The sequence below is a fragment of the Balaenoptera acutorostrata genome, chromosome 1 (assembly GCF_949987535.1).
Source record: "Balaenoptera acutorostrata chromosome 1, mBalAcu1.1, whole genome shotgun sequence".
Taxonomy (NCBI): Eukaryota; Metazoa; Chordata; class Mammalia; order Artiodactyla; family Balaenopteridae; genus Balaenoptera; species Balaenoptera acutorostrata.
The window spans coordinates 84,099,404-84,120,364 of record NC_080064.1 but is presented as its reverse complement, the minus strand read 5'-3'; the positions used below and the strand labels follow the sequence as shown (position 1 = coordinate 84,120,364).

The following is a 20,961-nucleotide window of genomic DNA, read 5'->3' as shown; positions in this document are numbered from 1 at the left end:
AGTGTATCCTTTATCCAGTTTCTCCCAATGGTAACATCTGTAGTACAATATCACAGTCAGGATATTGACCTCAATACAGTCAAGATATAGAATCATTCCATCACCATTCCGTCACCATAAGGATCTCTCTGTTGCCCTTTTATAGCCACACCTACCTCCTGCCTCACAACTCAACTCTGATCCCTGGCAACCACTAATTTGTTCTTCATTTCTATAGTTTTCTCATTTCAAGAATGTCATATGTATGGAATCACACAGTATATAATCTTTGAGATTGGCTTTTTTTCACACAGTATAGTTTCTTGGAGATTTATACAAGCTGAGTATATCAATAGTTCATTCTGTTTCATTACTAAGTAGTATTCTACCCTATGGATACACCATAGTTTGTTTAACCATTCACTCTGTTGTTTCTTTTTATCCTTTTTGTTTCAGTTTTATTGAGGTAAAGTTGACAAATAAAATTGTAAGCTATTTAAAGTGTACATTGTAATGATTTGCTATACGTATACATTGTGAAAGGATTCCTGCATTAAGCTAATTAACACATCCAACACCTCACATATTTATCTTTTTATATTTAACTTTTTTTTTTGTTGTTGGCGTTGGTGAGAACATTTAAGTTCTAAGCAAATTTCAATTATACAGTACAGTGTTATCAACTATAGTCACCATGTTATACATTAGATCCTCAGACATCGTTTATCTTATTACTGAGAAGTTATTGAGTTGATCATAGTTTTTATTTTGGAGTCTGTTAATATGAAGAATTACACTAATTAGTATTCAAATAGTTAACCATCCTGCATTCCTGAGGTAAACTCCATTTGGTCATAGTAGATTTTTTTCCAATATATTCTAGGTTTTGACTTGTTAAATACTTGTTACTAATTTTTGCATCTATGACTATGAGGGTTATTGATCTGTAGTTTTCTTTTAAAATCTGTTTAGTTTTTAGATCAAAGTAGTGGTGGCCTAATAGAATGAGTTGGGAAGATTTCCCTCTTTAATTTTCTGGAAGAGTTTGTGTAGAATTGGTATTATTTCTTCCTTAAATATTTGGTAGAATTTCCAGTAAAACCATCTCTTCCTGAAGGGTTTTGTTTTTGTTTTTGTTTTGTTTTGTTTTTTATGGCAAGATTTTTGAGTATAAATTTTATTTCTTTAATAGATATAGCAGTTATCTATATTTTCTTGAGTGAGATTTAGTAGTGTGTGTCTTTCAAAGTATTTGTCTATTTCATATATGTTGTTGAATTTATTGGCATAATGTTCATATGCTCTTATTTTTTAAAATATCTATAGAATCTGTAGCTATACTGCTCTCTCATTTGTGATATTGACAATTTGTGTCTTCTTTTATCCTTATCAGTCTGGCTAGAGTTTTTTCAATTTTATTGATCTTCTCAATGAACCAGCTTTGGGTTTCAGTGGGTTTTTTTCCCATCGTTTTTCTTTTTGTTCCATTAATTTAAAAATATTATTAACTAAAGTCTATACTTTATTGAAATTTCTTTAGTTTTTACCGGTCTGATCTGCATGATAGCAGACCCAGGTGTTCAGACAGTCAAACATCTGCCACTTGGAACAGGCAGGAACATATTCTGTGTGACTGCAGAGGATCACCTCACAACCATTAGTTAAAGTTAGGGAGGCGCTTAGACTCAGTGTTAGCAAAACTGCCACTCCAGCCTGAACTGTCCAAAGATAAAGTGGCCTTCCTTGAAAGATGAGTATCCTACCATGGGGGCTAGTCAAGCTCTGGCTTAAGGCGCACTTGATAGGAATGTTTTGGAGGAAATTCAGATGTCAACTGGTGGGAGTGGGACGGGACAACCTTACAATTCCATTCCAGCTGGAGAGCATGTGATTTCGTGAACTCCGCTGCCCCTGATTCCCAGTGCGCTGGCATTTCCTGTCTGCAGCTGGGAGGCTGGCTGGGCTGCCCGGCCACCTGCTGCCCAGGGCTCCTCGTAGGAGGTAGGTCAGAGAAGCTGGCAGCTGATTGCTACCCAGACAGGCAGCATGCCCTGGGGCCTGCTGTAGGATCTTAGACCCTGGACATAAGCCGCTGATCCAAGCCAAGTACTGACACCACTCCTCCCCAAATCCCCACCCTGCGGGCTTCTTCTTTCTATGACCCTGGAGTCACTGTGGCTGGAGTCTTGCAAGGCTGGAACAGGACAGCAGGACAGGCTGTTTTGTAAGTGGTTCTTAGTCTGTCCAAGTTTGTACTTCCTTTAAAAGACCTTTCAGTTGTGTTTTTCCTCCCCTTTTCGTTGACTTGAAAATAGCAAATTATATTTTGCCGAGAGCAGGAAAAAAAAAAATCCCTCACCTGGAGGATTTCTTTTCAACTCACCTCTTAATAAACACTGCTCTGAGTGGGTTTCTAGGCTGGCCCAGCACTGGATCTACCAATGAGAGCACTCACAGCACTTCAGAAAGAAGATTTGGGACTTGTGGCCTTGATTTGAAATCTACCCTGTCTCTGCTTCTGTTGTTTTTCAGACCAGAAAGCGAGAGATACTTGTGGTGTGGGGTGTGTGTGTGTACAGTCAAGGGCAAGGGCACATCTATTATTTTGCTCAGTGGTGAAATAGAATGTCAACTGTAATGATAAAAAGGGGCTTGTAGACTAGCAGACTCCTGCTTTGCCATGTTGAACGAACTCAAATCCAAATACCTTAATGTGCTATGAAATATACCCATGGTGATCTAGCTCCCAACTTTCTCCCTGCTTTCTCTCCTGCTCACGCTCCTGTCCCTTCCTCAATAATCTGCCAAGTTGCTTGAAATTCTTGCCTTTAACAATGCTACTTACATGTCTCCAGAAATTCTGGTTAAAAGGAGCGAGTACCATGGGATGGATATCTCACTAACCTATTAGTACCCATCTTAGCAGGGATGGCTTGATCACATAGGCTAGCTGAGAACCTAGATTCTAGGGTGGAGATAGAATGGGATCTAAGACAAGCAAATTTTGATGGAGAAGGAAGGAGAAGCAAAGGACCTGATGGGGCAGAGTCTAGGGAAGGAGACAGGACAGAGAAGGGCCCTGTAGGGCAGATGTAAGAATCAAATGAGAGTGTGAACATGATGACTAATGTGTGCATTTTCTGCCTTACCATATACAAGAGTATTAATGGGATGAGGACTTGGACTAGCTTCCCAGTCTCCTGAGAGCAACATCGCGAAGACTTCTCCCACCTGGGGCTGCTGCTTAGGGCTGCTTCCTACTGGTAAAGCAGGGAAACCACAGAAGTAAAACCTGCTGGCCTCAGGTGCAGCCTGTGCTCATTTCCAGGCCTCCCTCAGAGGCTTTGGAGTGGCAGGAAGTGCGCTGGGCTTGGAGTCAAAAGACTTGGCTGCAGGCCCATCAATACCATGTACCCACTGAGAGATCTTGGGCCAACCTCAGTTTCCTCATTTGTCAGACTGTTACCAAATTAAATCTTACGGACCCTACTCAGGCCCTAGCCTGGCCAAGGCTCTCTGCCTTGGTGAGGGAGGCTTCTTTTTCCTTTTGGGTTCGAGCAGCCGAATAACGACCTAAGCTGAGATCAACACAGCACAAACTTCATTCAGTGGCCAAAGAATGGAGAAGCGGGACCTAAGTTCACAGAACAACTTCTCACCCATGTGGTGAGAGGGAGTTAATTTTACAGAGTAAAGACAGGGAGGAGGAGTGAGGCTCATGATGGGGAGGCATATGCATTAGTCTACCGGGGAAGGGACAGGGCTTTTTCCCAGGAAGCAGGGTGCCACCCCCTTTTATTCTTTTCTTAATGTCTGGTCTTGGCCACCAGTAGGTGTGTCATTTAATATGCTAATGTAGTAAATCAGTGTGTAATAAGACTCAGGGTCTGTTGGCGGTCAGATTGGTCGCCATCTTGGTCCCAGCTGGTTCCATCTGTTTTCTTTTTGTTTGTTTGTTTTGTAGCTTCCTTTTTTTTAAAATCTCTGGACCCTTTAACTTAAAGACTTATGTTAGCTCCTGCTAAAGGTGGGGCTTGGTGGGTTTTGAGCAAAACCTGGAGCAGCTCTGGCGAAAAAATGACATCAGGCTTCTGCATCCACCCCCTGGGTGACCTCACATACTCCTGTTATAGCAGCTACTGCTAATATGCCAATATCTCCCAAATCCAGATCTCCAAGCCAGCCCCCTCCTCTGAATTCATGAAGCCTGAATCCAAACTTCCCTGAACGTCTCTATTTGGGATTCACAGGCCCCTGGAGTTTAGCATCAATATATCTGCTCACCTTTCCTTCCAGACCCGCTCCCCCTCCTAGTCACACTTAGGTGAATGACAATGTCGCCCACCGATAGGCCCCCAGAGAAAGCTGGATGTTTGCCTTAGCTTCTCCCAGACCTCCCACATTCATCCAGTCACAAGTCCTGTATAGTCCTCTTAAATCTCTCTCTCTTTTTTTAACATCTTTATTGGCGTATAATTGCTTTACAATGTTGTGTTAGTTTCTGCTTTATAACAAAGTGAATCAGCTATATGTATATATCCCCATATCCCCTCACTCTTGCAGCTCCCTCCCACCCTCCCTGTCCCATACCCTTAAATATCTCTTGAATCCATCCCTCCTCCCCAGCCCCACTGCCACTGCCCTGAATTGAAATCTCAGCATCTATCTCTCCCAGACCATGTCAGTATCCTCCTGCCTCACCCTCAGTCTGGCCACTGCCCAATGACTTTTTCTAAACTGCAGATCTCATCATGTGCCTCTTTTACTTCACACCCTTAGTGATTACCTATTTATTCCCCTTAGGGTAAAAATCCAAACTCCTTAACTTGTCCCGAAATATAGTCCCTTGTGATCTGGCCCCTGAGTTCCTCTCTTGATTCCTTCCCTGCCCACCTTCCCTACCCCATTTTACATTCTCTCTCAAACTACATTCAACTACTCAGAGTGCCACAAATGGGCCAGACTTGCTCTTTTATAACTTGAAGGTCCTGCTCCCTTGCCTGGCATTCCTTTGGCCCCCTTCTTTTCCTGCCCAACCCCTATCCGCTCCCCCTCAGTCAGGAGTGAGATCCATATTCTCCCTCAGGAAGCCTCCCTGGTCCACCTGAGTTAGAATGCACTGTCTTGAGGCACCTCCTCCCAGACAGCTAGCATACTGAGTGGTGCTGCCTATTTCCCCCAGGGGTCTGTGAGCTCCTCTTGTGTGGGCAATATGCCTCAGCCACCCCAGTCTCCCCAGTGCCTGGCATGGTGCCGAACCCTCCGGCAGTGCTTGTTGAATGAATGAGTGACTGAATCTCCGTCACCTCACAGAGTATCTGTGAGAATTAAATGATGACATGTGAAAAGACTTTGCAAACTGTAAATGTGTTTGTTAGGGATATTCTGGAGAGTCAAAAGATTTAGGGAGGAAATGAACAAGCTAGATAGGTCCCCTGGTCAGTGAACAAAGAAAGATGTTGAGCTGCGATGTCCCAGGGAGTCAGGAGAATGCGAGGACAGCCCTGAATACAACACATGACCTGGGACTACTCGAGAAGGGAAATGACATCTTGAGGAATCACTCTAGGTCACGTATGCTCGGGGGGATCATTCTTGTACAGCTCTGGTCTGTTCATGCAGCCCAGTCATTCCGTTACATGCTCGGGCGGTGAGCAAATATATTTATAGCTTGAAACCAGAGCTTCCTTGTGTTTATATGATAGAACACGCAGACTTTTAGAACAACAAACTCATGGTCCTCATTAAAGATGTAGATTAGATTTTGATGACATTTTGGCAGAGGTCCTGGGAATGTCCATATTCTCCTTGTCAGTGATGCCTTTCTTGGTGTGTGTGTGTGTGTGCGTGTGTGATAGAGGGGTGGGGAGGATGATAGCAAATGGGAAAGAAAGTACTGCTATTTTTTGTGGGTGCTGCACAAGACTCACTCTACTCTCTCCCACCCGCACTCCCCTCTCCTCAGAGCAGAGGTCTAAAGCTAGACTGAAGTGGGGTCTCCTATTTCCCCCTAATAGTGAATATAGATCTCAGGCTCTCACACTCCATGGGCTAGAGAGAGAGTGTCAGAGGGACAGAAATAGAGAGAAGGGGCCAGGAGAACCCAGTGTGCAGGCAGGGTGGGGATGGAGGTGTCTGGTCGTGGACATGTGGGTGTTTGTTGATTAATGGATGAACGAAGCCCTGTCACCTCATAGGGACATTGTAAAAACTACACCCTTGATGACCTGGGTAGTGCCAGCATATTGGCAATGGCATTTGCCTTGAGGAAGACTAAGAAGGATGTGGGTAAAAGGAGAGGCTCCACATATCTGAGAAGGCAGACAGATAGATCAATAGTTAATTAATTAACCATAGGTGTTTATTCAATACGGTTGTGGATTAAATTGTGGTCCTCGCCCAAATTTGTATGTTAAATAACCCCCAATGTGACTGTATTTGGAGATAGGAGCTTATAAGGAAATAATTAAGGTTAAAAGAGGTCATAAAGGTGGGACCTTAATCAGATAGAACTGGTATTCTTTTTTTTAAAAATAAATTTATTTATTTGTTTATTTATTTTTGGTTGCGTTGGGTCTTCGTTGCTGCGTGCGGGCTTTTTCTGGTTGTGGCGAGCGGGGGGCTACTCTTCATTGCAGTGCGCGGGCTTCTCATTGTGGTGGCTTCTCTTGTTGCGGAGCACGGGCTCTAGGCGCACAGGCTTCAGTAGTTGTGGCTCGCGGGCTTTGTTGCTCCACAGCATGTGGGATCTTCCCGGACCAGGGCTCGAAACTGTGTCTCCTGCATTGGCAGGCGGATTCTTAGCCACTGCGCCACCAGGGAAGCCCAGGACTGGTATTCTTATAAGAAAAGGAAGAGACATGAGAGATTTCTTTTTCTCCACATATACACACAGAGAAAAGGTCATATGAAGACACATGAAGAAGTTCTGCAAGCCAGGAAGAGAGCCCTCACCAAAAACAAATCGTGCTAGCACCTTCATTTTAGATTTCGAACCTCCAGAACTGGGACAAATAAATGTCTGCTGTTAAGCCGCCCAGCCTGTGTGTTCTGTTATGCCAGCCCCAGCAGACTAACAAATATCCATTGTGTGCAGAGTCCTTTGCCTTTGGGGCTTGCAAAAGAGGATCCCTTGCAGGGACCCATGGTTTCATAGGGATTTTCCTGTTTGAGTCCCATTCTTTGAGTCTCGTTAGGTAGCATTTCTTTCTGTGACACTATGGTTTAAGATACAATTGTGGCTCTCTAGAATTTTTGAGAGAAGGCACCCTTCATCCTTCATTAAAAGCCACTCCCTCCTGTTCCTCTTTCTCCCTCCTAAATTCAGAAGTTCGTGTACCTCTGCAGTAAATGGGAGAAGAGTCATTCTCAAACTCTTGCTGCACAAGCTTTCTGCCATAAATAGACTCACATCCCCAATGGCCCCTGCCAGGCTGGGGGTGGGGGAACATGAGCTCTGAATTCCCCAGATCTTCCCAGTTTGCTGCATGAATGTACTAAAACTCCTTGTCTTACTTAAAATAAAACTCCTAAGAGGCACATATATGACTTCAAGTTTTCTCAGCATCATTGTGACTTTTCAAGGATTACTTTTCAGGAAGGGTTTGATGCATGCCCCCAAGTAAAATACTTTGTTCAAAGAGTGCTCAAGTTATTGAAATAAGCTGCCATAAGTATGGTTCTGAGCTGCAGGGGATGGAGAGAGTTCAGCTTATAGAAGCCAAAGTGAGAGCCCCTGGACTGCTGACAGAGTGGGCACTGGTACCTGCCGGTGTGTCCACCAGCTGCCACTCACAGAACCTTCCATCTCACATTTATGTCCTGCTGGGAAGTGGCTGCCAGCCCGCCATGTTCCAGAGGATTGTTCTGGGCACACAGAGGTGGCTCCAACCACAGGTCTCATGTGGGTCAACTCTGAGAGCAGAGAAATTGTGAGGGTCACAATTCAAGTAGGTGGCAGGGTGGAACCTGACTCAAGGAGAGAATACACAGTGTGGTGCAGCCTTTCCTCTTCGCCCTCAATTTCTCAATGAAGTGAGGAAGGAGGAGCAGGAGGGAAAGTTGGAGAAAGAAGACTATCAAGATTTTTAAACTGACAGTTCTATTGTTGTGGATTAATAATTCATAAAGAGTTATGAGTGGGACTTCACTGGCAGTCCAGTGGTTAAGACTTTGCCTTCCAAAGCACGGGGTGTGGGTTCAGTCCCTGGATGGGGAGCTAAGATCCCATATGCCTCGGGGCCAAAAAACCAAAACATAAAATAAAAAGAAGCAATATTGTAACAAATTCAATGAAGACTTTAAAAATGGTCCGCATCAAAAAAAAAATTTTTTTTAAAGAATTATGAGTTAGTACTCACAGGATTGAGAGTTCACAAGTGGCATGTCTTTGCAACCTAAAATGGTCTGTGCAAGGAGCTGAAGTAAAACTTCTGCTGGACTTGAATGATGTCTAGAACCATTCATCGTAAAAACAGGCTGTCCACAAGAGAAGTTTAAATGGCCAATCAAATACGAGAGACACTTAACCTCACTAAAAGTTACAGAAGGACAGGTTAAAGATGATATATGCTTTTTTGCCTCCAAGACAAAATTTTAAACGTTTAACAGTACTGCTTTGGGTTCCCAGTTCAGAGGGTGAAGTGGACCCACATGTTTCCTTCCCTCCTGCACAGAGGCCTATTGAAATGGCAGTAGAGATGTGTAAAAGGGAATACATCCATAGTGGTGCAGAGTACAGTAGGTGGGGACATCAGCAGAGTTTTTGATAATTTTCTGGAAGATGGAAAGCAAATGAGATTGAATTGTCAAATAACCCAGAAACGGGGGAAGCAGTATCTGAGGTGTGGGAGAATGCTGCAATGGAGAGAGAGCCGATTTCTGGGAAGGGGAGCCATCTTCCTGGGGGCTCTGGAAGATGTGCAAAGCTCTGAGCTGACAGAAAGGGAAAGTAGAGGTGGAAAGCAGGCTGGCACTCAGGTTGACTATTTGCACGATGATCTGTGGAGCAGCTGAGCCAGTTGCCCACCCTCACTCCCACCACCTCCCCACCACAGATGCAGAGCAGCTGCAACATGTATTGGTTGCCTTCAGAGATGAGTCTGCTCTTCAGGGAAATTCAGCAGTTTGTCTGGGGAGGTCTAGGGCTCCCTGAGTGAGGGTTGGCCCTCCAGGGTGAGGTTTTCCTTGTTTTGGCCCCAAGAAGGGGGCATACAGGGTGTGGGGAGCATCCCATCAGCCTGATTTCTACCCCGTTACCTAAAGTGAGCAGTGAAAGTCCATGTGCTCCACTTATTGACATATACTCATGAATGTGAATGGATAAGCAAGGACAGCCAGGGTCCTTGAAAATTAATCATTTCAACAGAAGGGCTGGAAGGAAAGTTGAGGAAATATTCTAGAATATAGACTAGAAGGAGAGAGATGGAAAATATGAGGGAAAAATTAAAAGACATGGAGGATCAATTCAGGAAGTCCAACATCTTTCTGGCAGGAATTCCAGAAAGAACAGAGAACACAAGGGAGAAAAATTATCAAAGGAAAGGCAAGAGTTTTCAAATTGGAAGGAGCCACTGGAGATTGAGCCAAAAAAAAAAAATTTTTTTTAAGGACCCATATACATTGGGTTAAAACTTAGGACATGCAATATAAAGAGAAGATTCTTAGTGATTCCAGGGAGTAAAGATGGGGTAACATAAAAGAATAAGAACTAACATGGCCTTGGCCTTCTTGTCAGTAACTTTGGGTGCCAGAAGAGTAACCTAGTAGAGCAATGCCTTCATGGTGTCAAGGGAATGTGATATTCTGTCTAGAGTTATCAACCTAACCAAACTCTTCACCAAGCATTGGGACAAATAAAGAGCTTTTTTAGAACCACACTACTCAAATCTTCAGTTAATAATATTTATACAATTATAATAATACAAAAACTGATAATTGATTTTCAATTTTCAGAATTAATTTTGTTTATAGACAAAACAAAGACAAACATTTATCTGCTCTCTTAGTCCATTCAGGATGCTATAACAAAATACCAGAGGCTGGGTACCTTATAAACAACAGAAATTTATTTTTCACAGTTCTGGAGGCTGGAAGTCCAAGATCATGGTGCCAGCATGGTTGGGTGCTCTTGAAGGCCCTTTTCTGGGTTGCAGACTGCCGACTTCCTCACGTGGTAGAAGGGGCAAGCAAGCTCGCAGGAGCCTCTTTTATAAGGGCACTATTGTCTTCATGAGGGCTCCACCTCCTAAAGGCCCCACCTCCTAATACCATCACATTGGGAATTAGGATTTCAGCATATGTGTTTGAGCAGACACAAACATTCAGACCACAGCATTGAAAGATTACTTGTGTGTACACTCCAATAAGATGAAAGAGGAATACAACAAAGAGGAAGTCATGGGATTAAAACATATTAGAAATAAATAAGTGTGTAATTAAAATGAAAAAACATGGCAGCAACTGTGGTGCATACCTGGAAGACAATGAGGCAACGTTAAACCATTCAAAAATGATATGTTTAAGAAATTGGATGATCATCATATGGTAATGAGCATATATATTTCTACTGTCAATTAGTTAAAAAAGAAAAGCAAATAGAAACCCCAGGAAAAACAAAAATCAGAGGGAAACTCTTAATCCAAATAAGAAGCAACCTAAATTAAGGCATAGTTGTGAGAAACTGATTAGGTTAAGGAAAGAGTATTCATTTGATTTTGACTTTTGAACATTCTCTTGAGTGGTTTAGGATTATTTTCTTCCTTACTTGATTCTTCAGTAAATAATTTTTATATATTTACAGAATTATAAAAGCTGCCTATTGATCTTCAATTTTTAGAATAAATTTTTAGACAAAGTATGAAAGGCTTAATTTTGGTTTCATAATAGAATATAACTATTGCAAACCCAATAAATGTAAAAAGGAATGGAGCAGTGATGGCAGAAGACAGGAGGTGAAGGATGTGGGGAGAAAGGGTGGGAGAAAGAGTAGAGGGACTGTTTCTCCTGTTGCATAGTGACAAATCAAGGGGAACACTGTCTAAAATTATGAAGGTGAGAAGAGACAGTGAGAAGATAAGTTAACACAAATCTCTGTTCAGGAGTCAGTAAATACTGTAGAGAGTTGATAAATCAAGAAACTGAGGCATAAGCATATTATTTAGTATTTTGTGGTGACCACCACAATAACTAAAATCAGAATTGGCTAAAGTTGGTTAGCATAGGGAGTGGAACAGTGTAAGGAGGGGGAGAAGGAGATTTTTCACAGTGTTATATACTATTTAAATGTAATTTTCATCATGTGTCAGTATTACTTTAAAATTGGAAATAATAATACTATTACCAAGTGTTGAAATTGGTGAAGAAAATAGACCCTCTTATACTCTGCAAGAGTGAGAATGAATTGGTCCAAACTTTTGAAAGAGCAATTTTGTAATATTAAAAAGAACCAGACTCTCCCTCAAGTGATAATATTGTGTAATAAGTCTCCAATCCACAAGGATGCTGTTGAGTGGCAGCTGGCAAACCAAGAGGAGGCAGAAGGATACACAGAGGTTCTCCTTCATTGAACACGAGTGTGAACAGGTACACACACATGCTCATGTCCTGCCACGTCTCACATATTGACTCACTAAGATGGAAACATCAGCCGCCCAGGTTCTTAGAGTTCTCCCGTCTCCAGCTTTAATTCTTTACAGTGATCCTCACATGGAAGGCTGTCTCTAGAGGTTTCTCCATCCTCACATGACTCATCTTGGTTTACTGTTGTGGAAGCGACTAACTTGGGAGCTGGGACTTGTCCCTTCTGGCAGAGTCTGAGGCTAACCACAGTGTTCTAAACCGTGGACACTGGCCAGCCACTTGGAGGCATGCCCTTGAGTCTGCCTGGCCTCTCCTTGTGGTTGCTCAGAAGAGGCTCTGTTTGTGTTCCAGATGTGGTCAGCCTATTAGAGAGGCAGTCCCTGTGGCCTGACATGCTCACTCTCCCTGTGTCATCACGGATGTTATGGGAAAGAGAACACCAATGCCTTTGGACAGCCTTGGCAATGGCCATCCAACTTGAGTAGGGAAGCCAGGTTCTTCCCGTGATTTGGTGATGAGGCTCCTGGGAAATACCTATGGTCAAACTACATTTTTGTAGAGCATAAGAGTTAACACATAATTACTCACAGAAACCCTTAATCTCTGTTTTTGATGAGGAAACTGATGCTCAGCAATGATAAGGCAATTGTCCATGATGATTCCACTAGAAAGTAGTAAAGAGTATGGATTAAGATCCAGATCTGATTCCTAATCTTTATTTTTCCATACTACTCTGTGAGATGTGTTTAGGACTTCTTAGTGTGATACTTGTTGGGATTAGACAAGAAGCTCTTTACTCTGCTTCAGAGTTTTGTAGAAATCCCTATACTGAATAGTGATATCCAACATCTCACTTTGTTGGGCTTTGGATTGGATCCTAAGTTCGCTACTTGATGACTGTGTGCCTTTGGTCATGTTCACACGACATCTCTGAGTTTTAGTTTCCTAATCTGTGAGACGGGGATAGTTGTCTCCAAGAAAACCTCACCAGGTTGTTGTGAGGTTTAAATGACATAATGTACATCAGGCACTAAGTAGGAGCTCAAAGCAGTGCTGTTGATGGTGGTTGTCAATGTGTAGAGAATTATTTTGAGACATACTGGATGCAATAAACAGCCTTTCAAAATTTCCTCTTCAGATGAGTTCCTAATTAGCTACTCTCCTGTCTTCTAAGATGTCAACTCATCTTCACAAATTAACTTTAAAACTAGCTGGTTATACTACTTTGTAAAGATAATTTTGAGTTAGCAAACTCTCTTGCCAAAAACAACTGCAAAAGTGTTGTTATGTCCCAGATACTGAGCATCCAACACAGGCATAATGCAATCAGATGACAGAGTCTCATTCTTTTTTGTCCACAAGCACGTGGTTTCTCAAGGAGGAATGAAAACTGTGTGCATGGTACGCAGGGTCATTTTCAATTCATGAGACAGCATCCTTTCTGTGTGGGAGAGAGGCATTTGTTAAGTGAGTGCCAGCATCACAGGTGATCAGAGCATTTGTACTTGGTAAATTCATGCTTATCAGGTTCATAGGCAAACACGTGGAGACTATTAATAACAGCTTTTGCACTTTGGAGAAAATGAATGTCAGATAAAACCATAGGCTGTACTCTTCAAAGGAGGGTAGACAGGAGATGGGGAGGAAAGCAAGCATCTTGTCTGCAATGAGAGGACTGTGACACTGGCCCCAGACATCAGGGGGATGGAAAAGTTACATCATTGCCTGTGAATTGGGGTAAGTCCACAAAGACACCAAATGCAGAGGAAGGGAGGGAGGTGAGGAGCAAAGGTACATGTGTAAAAAGGAAGATAGGTGTAGATCACTTAGGAGAGACTTGTTCTTGGTGGTAATACAAAGTGTCCACACCCAAATGTATACACGCTATAGACCTAGGGTCCCTCGAGTGCAGTGAGGCTCACAGAGGGGCCTTGATTATGTGTCTGCTTGGGGGAACTCTGACAAGTCAGGCCATCACAGGCCCTAGGGGTAAGAAGCCTACTTGCTTCTTAGAAGAAATGGTGATGGAATTGTAGGATTGGTCTTCAAAGTCTTGGTGTAAGGGATAGATATTAAGGCTGTACCAACCCCGAGTATGGAAGAAGAATAAGGGAGAAAGAGGGAATTTCTCTGGCAAGCTAGGAAATTCTCTCTGGCTAATCGAATGTGTTGAAGGACATGAGTACCTTCAAATCCAAGTCAGTGAAAAATGCTTTGAGTAGGACTCAGACTGGTCTTATTTTGCAGCACTTAAGAGACCTGAGTTCATACATTTCAAATATTGAGAAAGTTAATACTTAAATATGCAAGAGAAAAAAAGCATGAGTCAAAACTTCAGAGCAATAGAAGGGATGGGGGCAATTTTGCCCCCTAACTCCTTCCAGGGGACACTTGATTTTTTGGGTGTTACCTTGGTGGGGCGGAGGGTGATACTGGCATCGGTGGGTTGAGGGGAGCTGCAGTGCTGCTAAATATCCTACAATGCACAGGACAGCTCCCAACCCCCAACAAAGAATTATTTGGCCCGAAATGTCAATAGTGCAGAGGTTGAGAAACCCTGGGTTAGCGTTATCATCCTTTATACCAAATGTATCAACCATTAAACAACGTAGCTCACTGAATAAAAACAAAACAAAAAACACCACATGTGAGAACAGAGGCTTATGCTAGAGCCAGAATAAGTCACGTGATTAATAAAGTCACCGTAAATGAGAAATCTTAGCTTTTCCTCACCAATCCCTTACCCTAAGCTTTTCAAATATGAAGTAAGACTAATTTAATAGAACCATATTTTTAAAAGCTGTACAAATTTTATAATGGCACTGTTATAACTTTTAGACATATGTATTATTATTCTTTATAGTTTATAAATCATATGAATTGCCTTATTTAATGTTTATAATTTGGTATAATTATCCCAATTTTATAGACTTCCAGAGGTTACATTTTAGTTTTTTTGGACATCTGCTATGTGTCAGGCACTGTACTAGGTATTGTGGTTGTTACCCAGACAGATAAAAGATAGAAGCTTAGTCTGGAGAAGTTCAGAATCTCCTAGGGAGCACAGAGAAGTGATACATATAATAATAGAAGTATAAACATAGCCATGGGAGAATAGGGGAGGGAACTGAAGTCATCTGCCAGAGGTTACAAAACTAGTAATTGGCAGATCTGGGGCTTGTCTTAAGGCCTCCTGAGTCTCAAGCAAGTCCTCTGCCTTGGCATAAAAATATAACCCCCTTAGCTTTTCCAGAGATGTAAAATCAAACCTGAAGAAAATCACTCAAACACATCCATAAATTACGGAGTTGGCAGAAGTATAGAAACACGGTTGAAAAGTCAAGAGTAGGATATTAAAAGGCAAGATAAGACCTTGCAGGACACAAAAACAAAGAGGCTACTGGCTTCAAACCCACCCGTGCGTGGGCTGTTCTTGAGGTTTGTATTTATTTTAGGACCCACGCCCCCGGGGAGGAGTCTGACTTTGAGTTGGAGGAGCAGGAAACAGAAATCACTTGCGGTTGGGCTAGAAGTCCCCTCACACGTCGCCAAGTACCCCTTCCTCCCCGGGAAGCGGGGGTGAGGAGTTCTCCATCTAGGGAGAAGGCTTAGGTGAGTGGGAGGAGCAGCCTGACGACGCCGGTAAATAGCGGTAAATAGCGGGGAAGGCACAGCAAGCTGCCAGCTCTACAGGCTTGCCTCCCACTGGTCAGCTCTGTCCCGACTCGCTTCCTCCCCCAAACCCGGAGGGAAATATGAAGCCACAGTTTACCCACAGTTATTCATCCCAATGACAAGCAAGAAGCTGATTGCAGGGCTTCCCTGGTGGCGCAGTGGTTGAGAATCTGCCTGCTAATGCAGGGGACACGGGTTCGAGCCCTGGTCTGGGAAGATCCCACATGCCACGGAGCAGCTGGGCCCGTGAGCCACAATTGCTGAGCCTGCGCGTCTGGAGCCTGTGCCCCGCGACGGGAGGGGCCGCGATAGAGAAAGGCCCGCGCACCGCGATGAAGAGCGGTCCCCGCACCGCGATGAAGAGTGGCCCCCGCTTGCCGCAACTGGAGAAAGCCCTCGCACGAACCGAAGACCCAACACAGCCAAAAATAAATAAATAAATAAATAAAATCAAGTAAAACTTTAAAAAAAAAAAAAAAAAAAAAAGAAGCTGATTGCAATGAAGCATCATTTCACAGCTGTTTGCTTCCACTTCTACTTACGGGGAGACGTACTTTGTGCCACCGGGCCTTGCTTAGCCGGCCCTGAGCCCCGCGCAGTCAGGCTGCGCTGCTCCCGTGGAGGAGGGCGGCCCGGCAGCTCCAGAGGTGGAAGCCGAGGGACTAAGTCATTCCCTTTGTCCTTTCAGGCAGAGACGTTGTAATGGCACCCGTGCCAGTGACACAAAGTACTCTGTCCACTCAGGCAAAGGCTTTGTCCCCAGGGGAAGGAGCAAGAGGTAAACGTGAAATCTGATTTGCCTGTGTCGTGTGGAACCACAAAATCTTGAAGCCATGGGCTCTCCTGCCTCCCCCTCCACTTCCTTGTCCCTGAGGCTGAGTTACCGCCTGGTTATTCTTCCTGGCGCTCTACCATGAACACAGTTGATTGGACCAGAGCGAACACCTGACCTGGCTGGGCCAATCACAACCTTTCCTGGGAATTTGGAAATGGGCCTCAGAGACACGGAACAAGTCACACTACTATAGGTTATTCACCTTTGCTCTGTGTTGAAATTGCCCAGGTAATTCTGAAAGCACGTGCACACACACACACACACACACACACACACACACACACACACCCCTGGTCTGTCTGTAGTACAGCCTGCTCTGCAGACCCTCCTAGTGCAGCTAGGCACAAGTGCACAGAGAAGCAGACACACAGAAGATGAGGTGGACCTTCAGAGACAAACTGGAATGAGAAACCCTCGCTCTAGAAAGAGTAGACTGTGATCTTGACCCATGATAGTTTTCTATTTCTGGATTCCAAGCCCCCTCAGGCCTGGTTGTAGCTCTTGCCCTTGAATCCTCCTTTTAAAATGTTTCTTCTGACGCTACTTCGAGTAGCTTCTATTACATACAACAAAATGAAACTTCACCAAGACTTTCTCACAACCCAGCCAACACTGGTCACTGCAACCTGCTTATTTTACCTCAGAAACCTCTCTTACATCTCATCCTTGTGGCCTTTTCAGTGGGGTTCTCATCCTTACCCTTCCTGAGTGGGCTTCCTGGCCTCTTCTCTCTCATCCAGCCTCCACATAAAACAGATCTGACCCACTCACCCCCAAACTTAGAGTCCTTCACTGGTTCCTCATTGCCTATTAAAAATAACAAAATAGTTCTGTATAAATTGATCTGTAAACATATCTCCTATGTTACAAACTGGGGGAAAAATGCAGGTCAATACGTATAGGATCTTTTAAAATGTGATTTAAATTTGTATACATAAAAATACCTGCATAAATTTAGGAAAAAGGGAGGACATTTATTAAACTATTAGCAGAGGTTTCCTTGGTATGGTGATTTTGGATGGGCAAAGAGAACATTTCCATTGTGTCGTACTTTCCATAACATAATAAAGGATCAGGAGTATAGGTAATTTTTAATTTTAATTTTTAATTTTTTCTCTTTTCCTCCAATATTTTTTTAAAACTTTCCAAGGTCCTTCACATTCTGCCCCCACCTACTTCCCAGTATCCCTCCCACTACTCTGTGTCCAGCTATTCTAAGCTTTTCATTCTTGCCCAAACTTAGGATCCCCTTTCATGTAACTGTGGCATTGCCTGTTCTGTGCCTTCTTCCTGAAATGCTTGTACTTCATTCTTCATCTGAAGTGCTTCTACTTTTTCTTTTGACCCAGCTCAAATATCACCTCCTCTGAGAAGGCTTCTTAGACTGATCCATCTCTATCCCACGTCAGAGTTAGTTGTTCTGTCCCGGTGACCCTTTGGTCCCTGCTTCTCTGTCTGCTATAACACCACCAAACTGTGTTATGATTGATGAGGTCACATGATTGTCTCCCCAGTTTGAGGTGTGCTCCTTGAAGGTGAAGGTTGAGACTTATTCGTCTCTCTCCTGCATGTAGCACAGAGCTGGACTAGTAATGGCTGCACAGAAAAATCTTGGTTGGTTGAATAAATGAATGAGTGAATGAATGAATGGGTGAACAGGCTCTGCCACACAAGGTAGAGCCATGATGCAGTTGCAGCCTTCCCTACTTCTACCAGATAAAACTGACCAACTAGAACTCATCAGAGTCCTGTTCATGAGCCAGTCTCAAGCACAGAGCTGTTGCTTTTCACCAGCCAGCCGGCTCAGTTACCAAGCTGGGATGGTAATCGTTAACATGACACTCTAAACATCATAAAATCAGTAGGAAACGTGTTTCTAGTGGTTAGTGACTAAGAATAAAATCATGAGGCTATGCCTATTCTGAAAACTAAGTGATGGACCAGAGCTGATTTCTGTGTAAGTACTCACTACTCCCTCTCTCCCAACATGTAAAAAGAATTCTTTAATTGTACACTCCTGACTTCTCCCCCACTTCCAAAGAGGAAGGATCCTTGTTGCTGGGAGAGAAGCTAAGTCAAGCTATATAACCCAGTCCTGGGGGAGGAGGAGAATGGAGGTGGAGGCAGAGAGTAGAGGAGTTTTCTTCAGGGGTAAGAGGAGAGCCTCTCAGAGCAACTCTGAGCAAAGGAGATGGAAACGAAAATGTAGTAAATGTTTATGAGTTCCTATCTTTGTCTAGCTTCCATAATGACTTGCATGAGGGATGAGCAAAGAAATTCCTTTTAATCTATTTTGGCTATTGTCCTGTGCTTCTGAAATGTGACACTGACCCAAGGCCCACACACACGAGTTCAAGTTTTGTAAAAGGTATACCTATAAGTGGAGGAGAAGGGACTGCAAAAAGATCAAGCGTGTCTTTCACTCAGGGCTTTGCTAGCTCCACAGCTAGCTCTGCCAGAGAGAACACAGCCAGGGCAAGCAGAGGCAACAGAAGTTCCAGAGCTGGTAGTTTTGGCTGTGTTTGTCTCCAGAAGGAGACGTCCTGGATAGTGAGGCACTGCATCATGGGGGAAGAGGGGAGGGCGACCCAAACAAGACACTGTCCTCACCATTCCCTGGGGCCCTTAATCCAGGGATGTTCAGGAGTCCGTGGGGATGACTGGAGGGAAAATCTGAAGGGAAACTCAGTCTGGAGCCAGGTTACAGCTTGATGTGGGTACCCTGGGGCAGCCTGAAACTAGACAGGCTTCCACCCCGACCAGGGATGCCCCAGGAGCTGCCAGACCACCACTGGGTCGTGGAGCTCACTACTGGCAGGTGGTGGCTCTGGGGCAGCCAGGGTTTCTAATACAGTAAGTACCCCACATACGAACGAGTTCCATGCCTAGAACGTGTTCCTAAGTCCAATTTGTTCGTAAGTCCAGCAAAGTTAGCCTAGGTACCCAGCTAACACAATCGGCTACGTGGTACTGTACTACCATAGGTTTATAATACTCTTCACACAAATAATACATAAAAAACAAACACACATAAAAAATAAAGAAAACATTTTTAATCTTACAGTACAGTACCTTGAAAAGTACAGTAGTACAGTACAACAGCTGGCATACAGGGGCTGGCTGGCATTGAGTGAACAGGCAATAAGAGTTACTGACTGGAGGAGGGAGAGGAGGTGGGAGATGGTAGAGCTGAAGGATCATCAGCAATAGGAGACCGAGGGCAAGCTGTATTTCACTCACGCCTGACATTGATGGCACAGGTTCTGGTTCCTTGCTGGATCAATTCTATCTACCCTCTTGAAAAAATGATCCAATGATGTCTGGGTAGTAGCTCTTTTTTTCTTGTCATAGATGACAGTAAAGTGCACAAAAGCACAACCCCTTGTGGAGGATGCATGCACGTGACAATGTACGCCAGACATGTGAACTAGCTTACCTGATTGGACATGCAAACACATGTTCGCATCTTTGAAAGTTCGCAACTTGAATGTTCGCATGTGGGGGACTTACTGTATCTCAACAATAGTTTACTCAAAGAGAAACCACTGGAGACTGCCCTCAGCCCACACACCAGCCGGCTCCATTATGGCGACCACAGCCCCAGCATCGTGATTAGTGGTGATGAACCAGGTTATGACCTAGATTTATTTTGTATACCTAATCATTATGCTGAGGATTTGGAAAAGGTATTTATTCCTCATGGACTAATTATAGACAGGACCGAAGGGCTAGCTCAAGATGTGATGAAGGAGATGGGAGGCCGTCACATCGTGGCCCTCTGTGTGCTCAAGGAGGGCTATAAATTCTTTGCTGACCTGCTGGATTACATCAAAGCACTGAACAGAAATAGTGATAGATCTATACTTACGACTGTAGATTTTATCAGACTGAAAAGCTACTGTAATGACCAGTCAACAGGTGACATAAAAATAATTGGTGGAGATGATCTCTCAACTTTAACTGGAAAGAATGTCTTGATTGTTGAAGATACAATTGACACTGACAAAACAATGCAAACCTTGCTTTCCTTGGTCAAGCAGCATAATCCAAAGATGGTCAAGGTTGCAAGCTTGCTGGTGAAAATGACCCCTCAAAGTGTTGGATATAGACCAGACTTTGTTGGATTTGAAATTCCAGACAAGTTTGTTGTAGGATATGCCCTTGACTATAATAAATACTTCAGGGATTTGAATCATGTTTGTGTCATTAGCGAAACTGGAAAAGCAAAATACAAAGCCTAAGATAAGAGTTCAAGTTGAATTTGGAAACATCTGGAGTCCCATTGAAATCACCGGGAAAATTATCAAATGTTCTAGTTCTGTGGCCAGCTGCTTAGTAGAGCTTATTGCACGTATCTTCTAAGAATTTTATCTGTTTTATATTTTAGAAATGTCAGTTGCTGCATTCCCGAACTCTTTATTTGTACTATGAGCCTACAGACTATCAGTTCCCTTTGGGTGGATTGTTGTTTGACTTGTGAATGAAAAATCTCTTAAACCACACCACTATTGAATGAAAATATTGAAATTGTATCTATAAGAAACATTTAAAGAAAAGAATATATTAGTTTTTTAATTGGTATTTTAATTTTTATATATTCGGGAAAGAACAGAAATGATTGAGTATTGTTAATTATACCACTGTGTGTTTAGAAAAGTAAGAAGCAGTCAGTTTCATATCAGTGACAGTATTTAGAGGTAACGTTATGTCAGATAAACCATATATCCTGGAATTATTTTAGTAGGTTTCAGCAGTATTAACTATTTTCCCACTTGTTCAGATTATTTCTGGTGAATCTTTTTCAACAGTTCCTTTTAAATACAGGTCAATAATTTCCAAAAACCTACCACTTTTTGAAGTCTTCAGTGTAAAAATCCTTAAAATAAAGGCTG

The 20,961-nt window shown here is 43.2% G+C and overlaps 1 protein-coding gene and 1 pseudogene across 1 annotated transcript; both read left to right on the top strand.

Annotated features, from left to right (window-relative positions):
- The window catches only part of LOC103018631 (phosphoglycerate kinase 1-like), a 53,873-nt pseudogene that overhangs the window by 5,434 nt on the left and 27,478 nt on the right, over nucleotides 1-20,961 (top strand).
- Nucleotides 19,465-20,455, top strand: LOC103018348 (hypoxanthine-guanine phosphoribosyltransferase-like). Its single transcript, XM_057554360.1, has 2 exons — nucleotides 19,465-19,478; nucleotides 19,668-20,455. The coding sequence occupies exons 1-2, from the start codon at nucleotides 19,465-19,467 to the stop codon at nucleotides 20,308-20,310; spliced, it is 657 nt and encodes a 218-aa protein (XP_057410343.1). The 3' UTR covers nucleotides 20,311-20,455.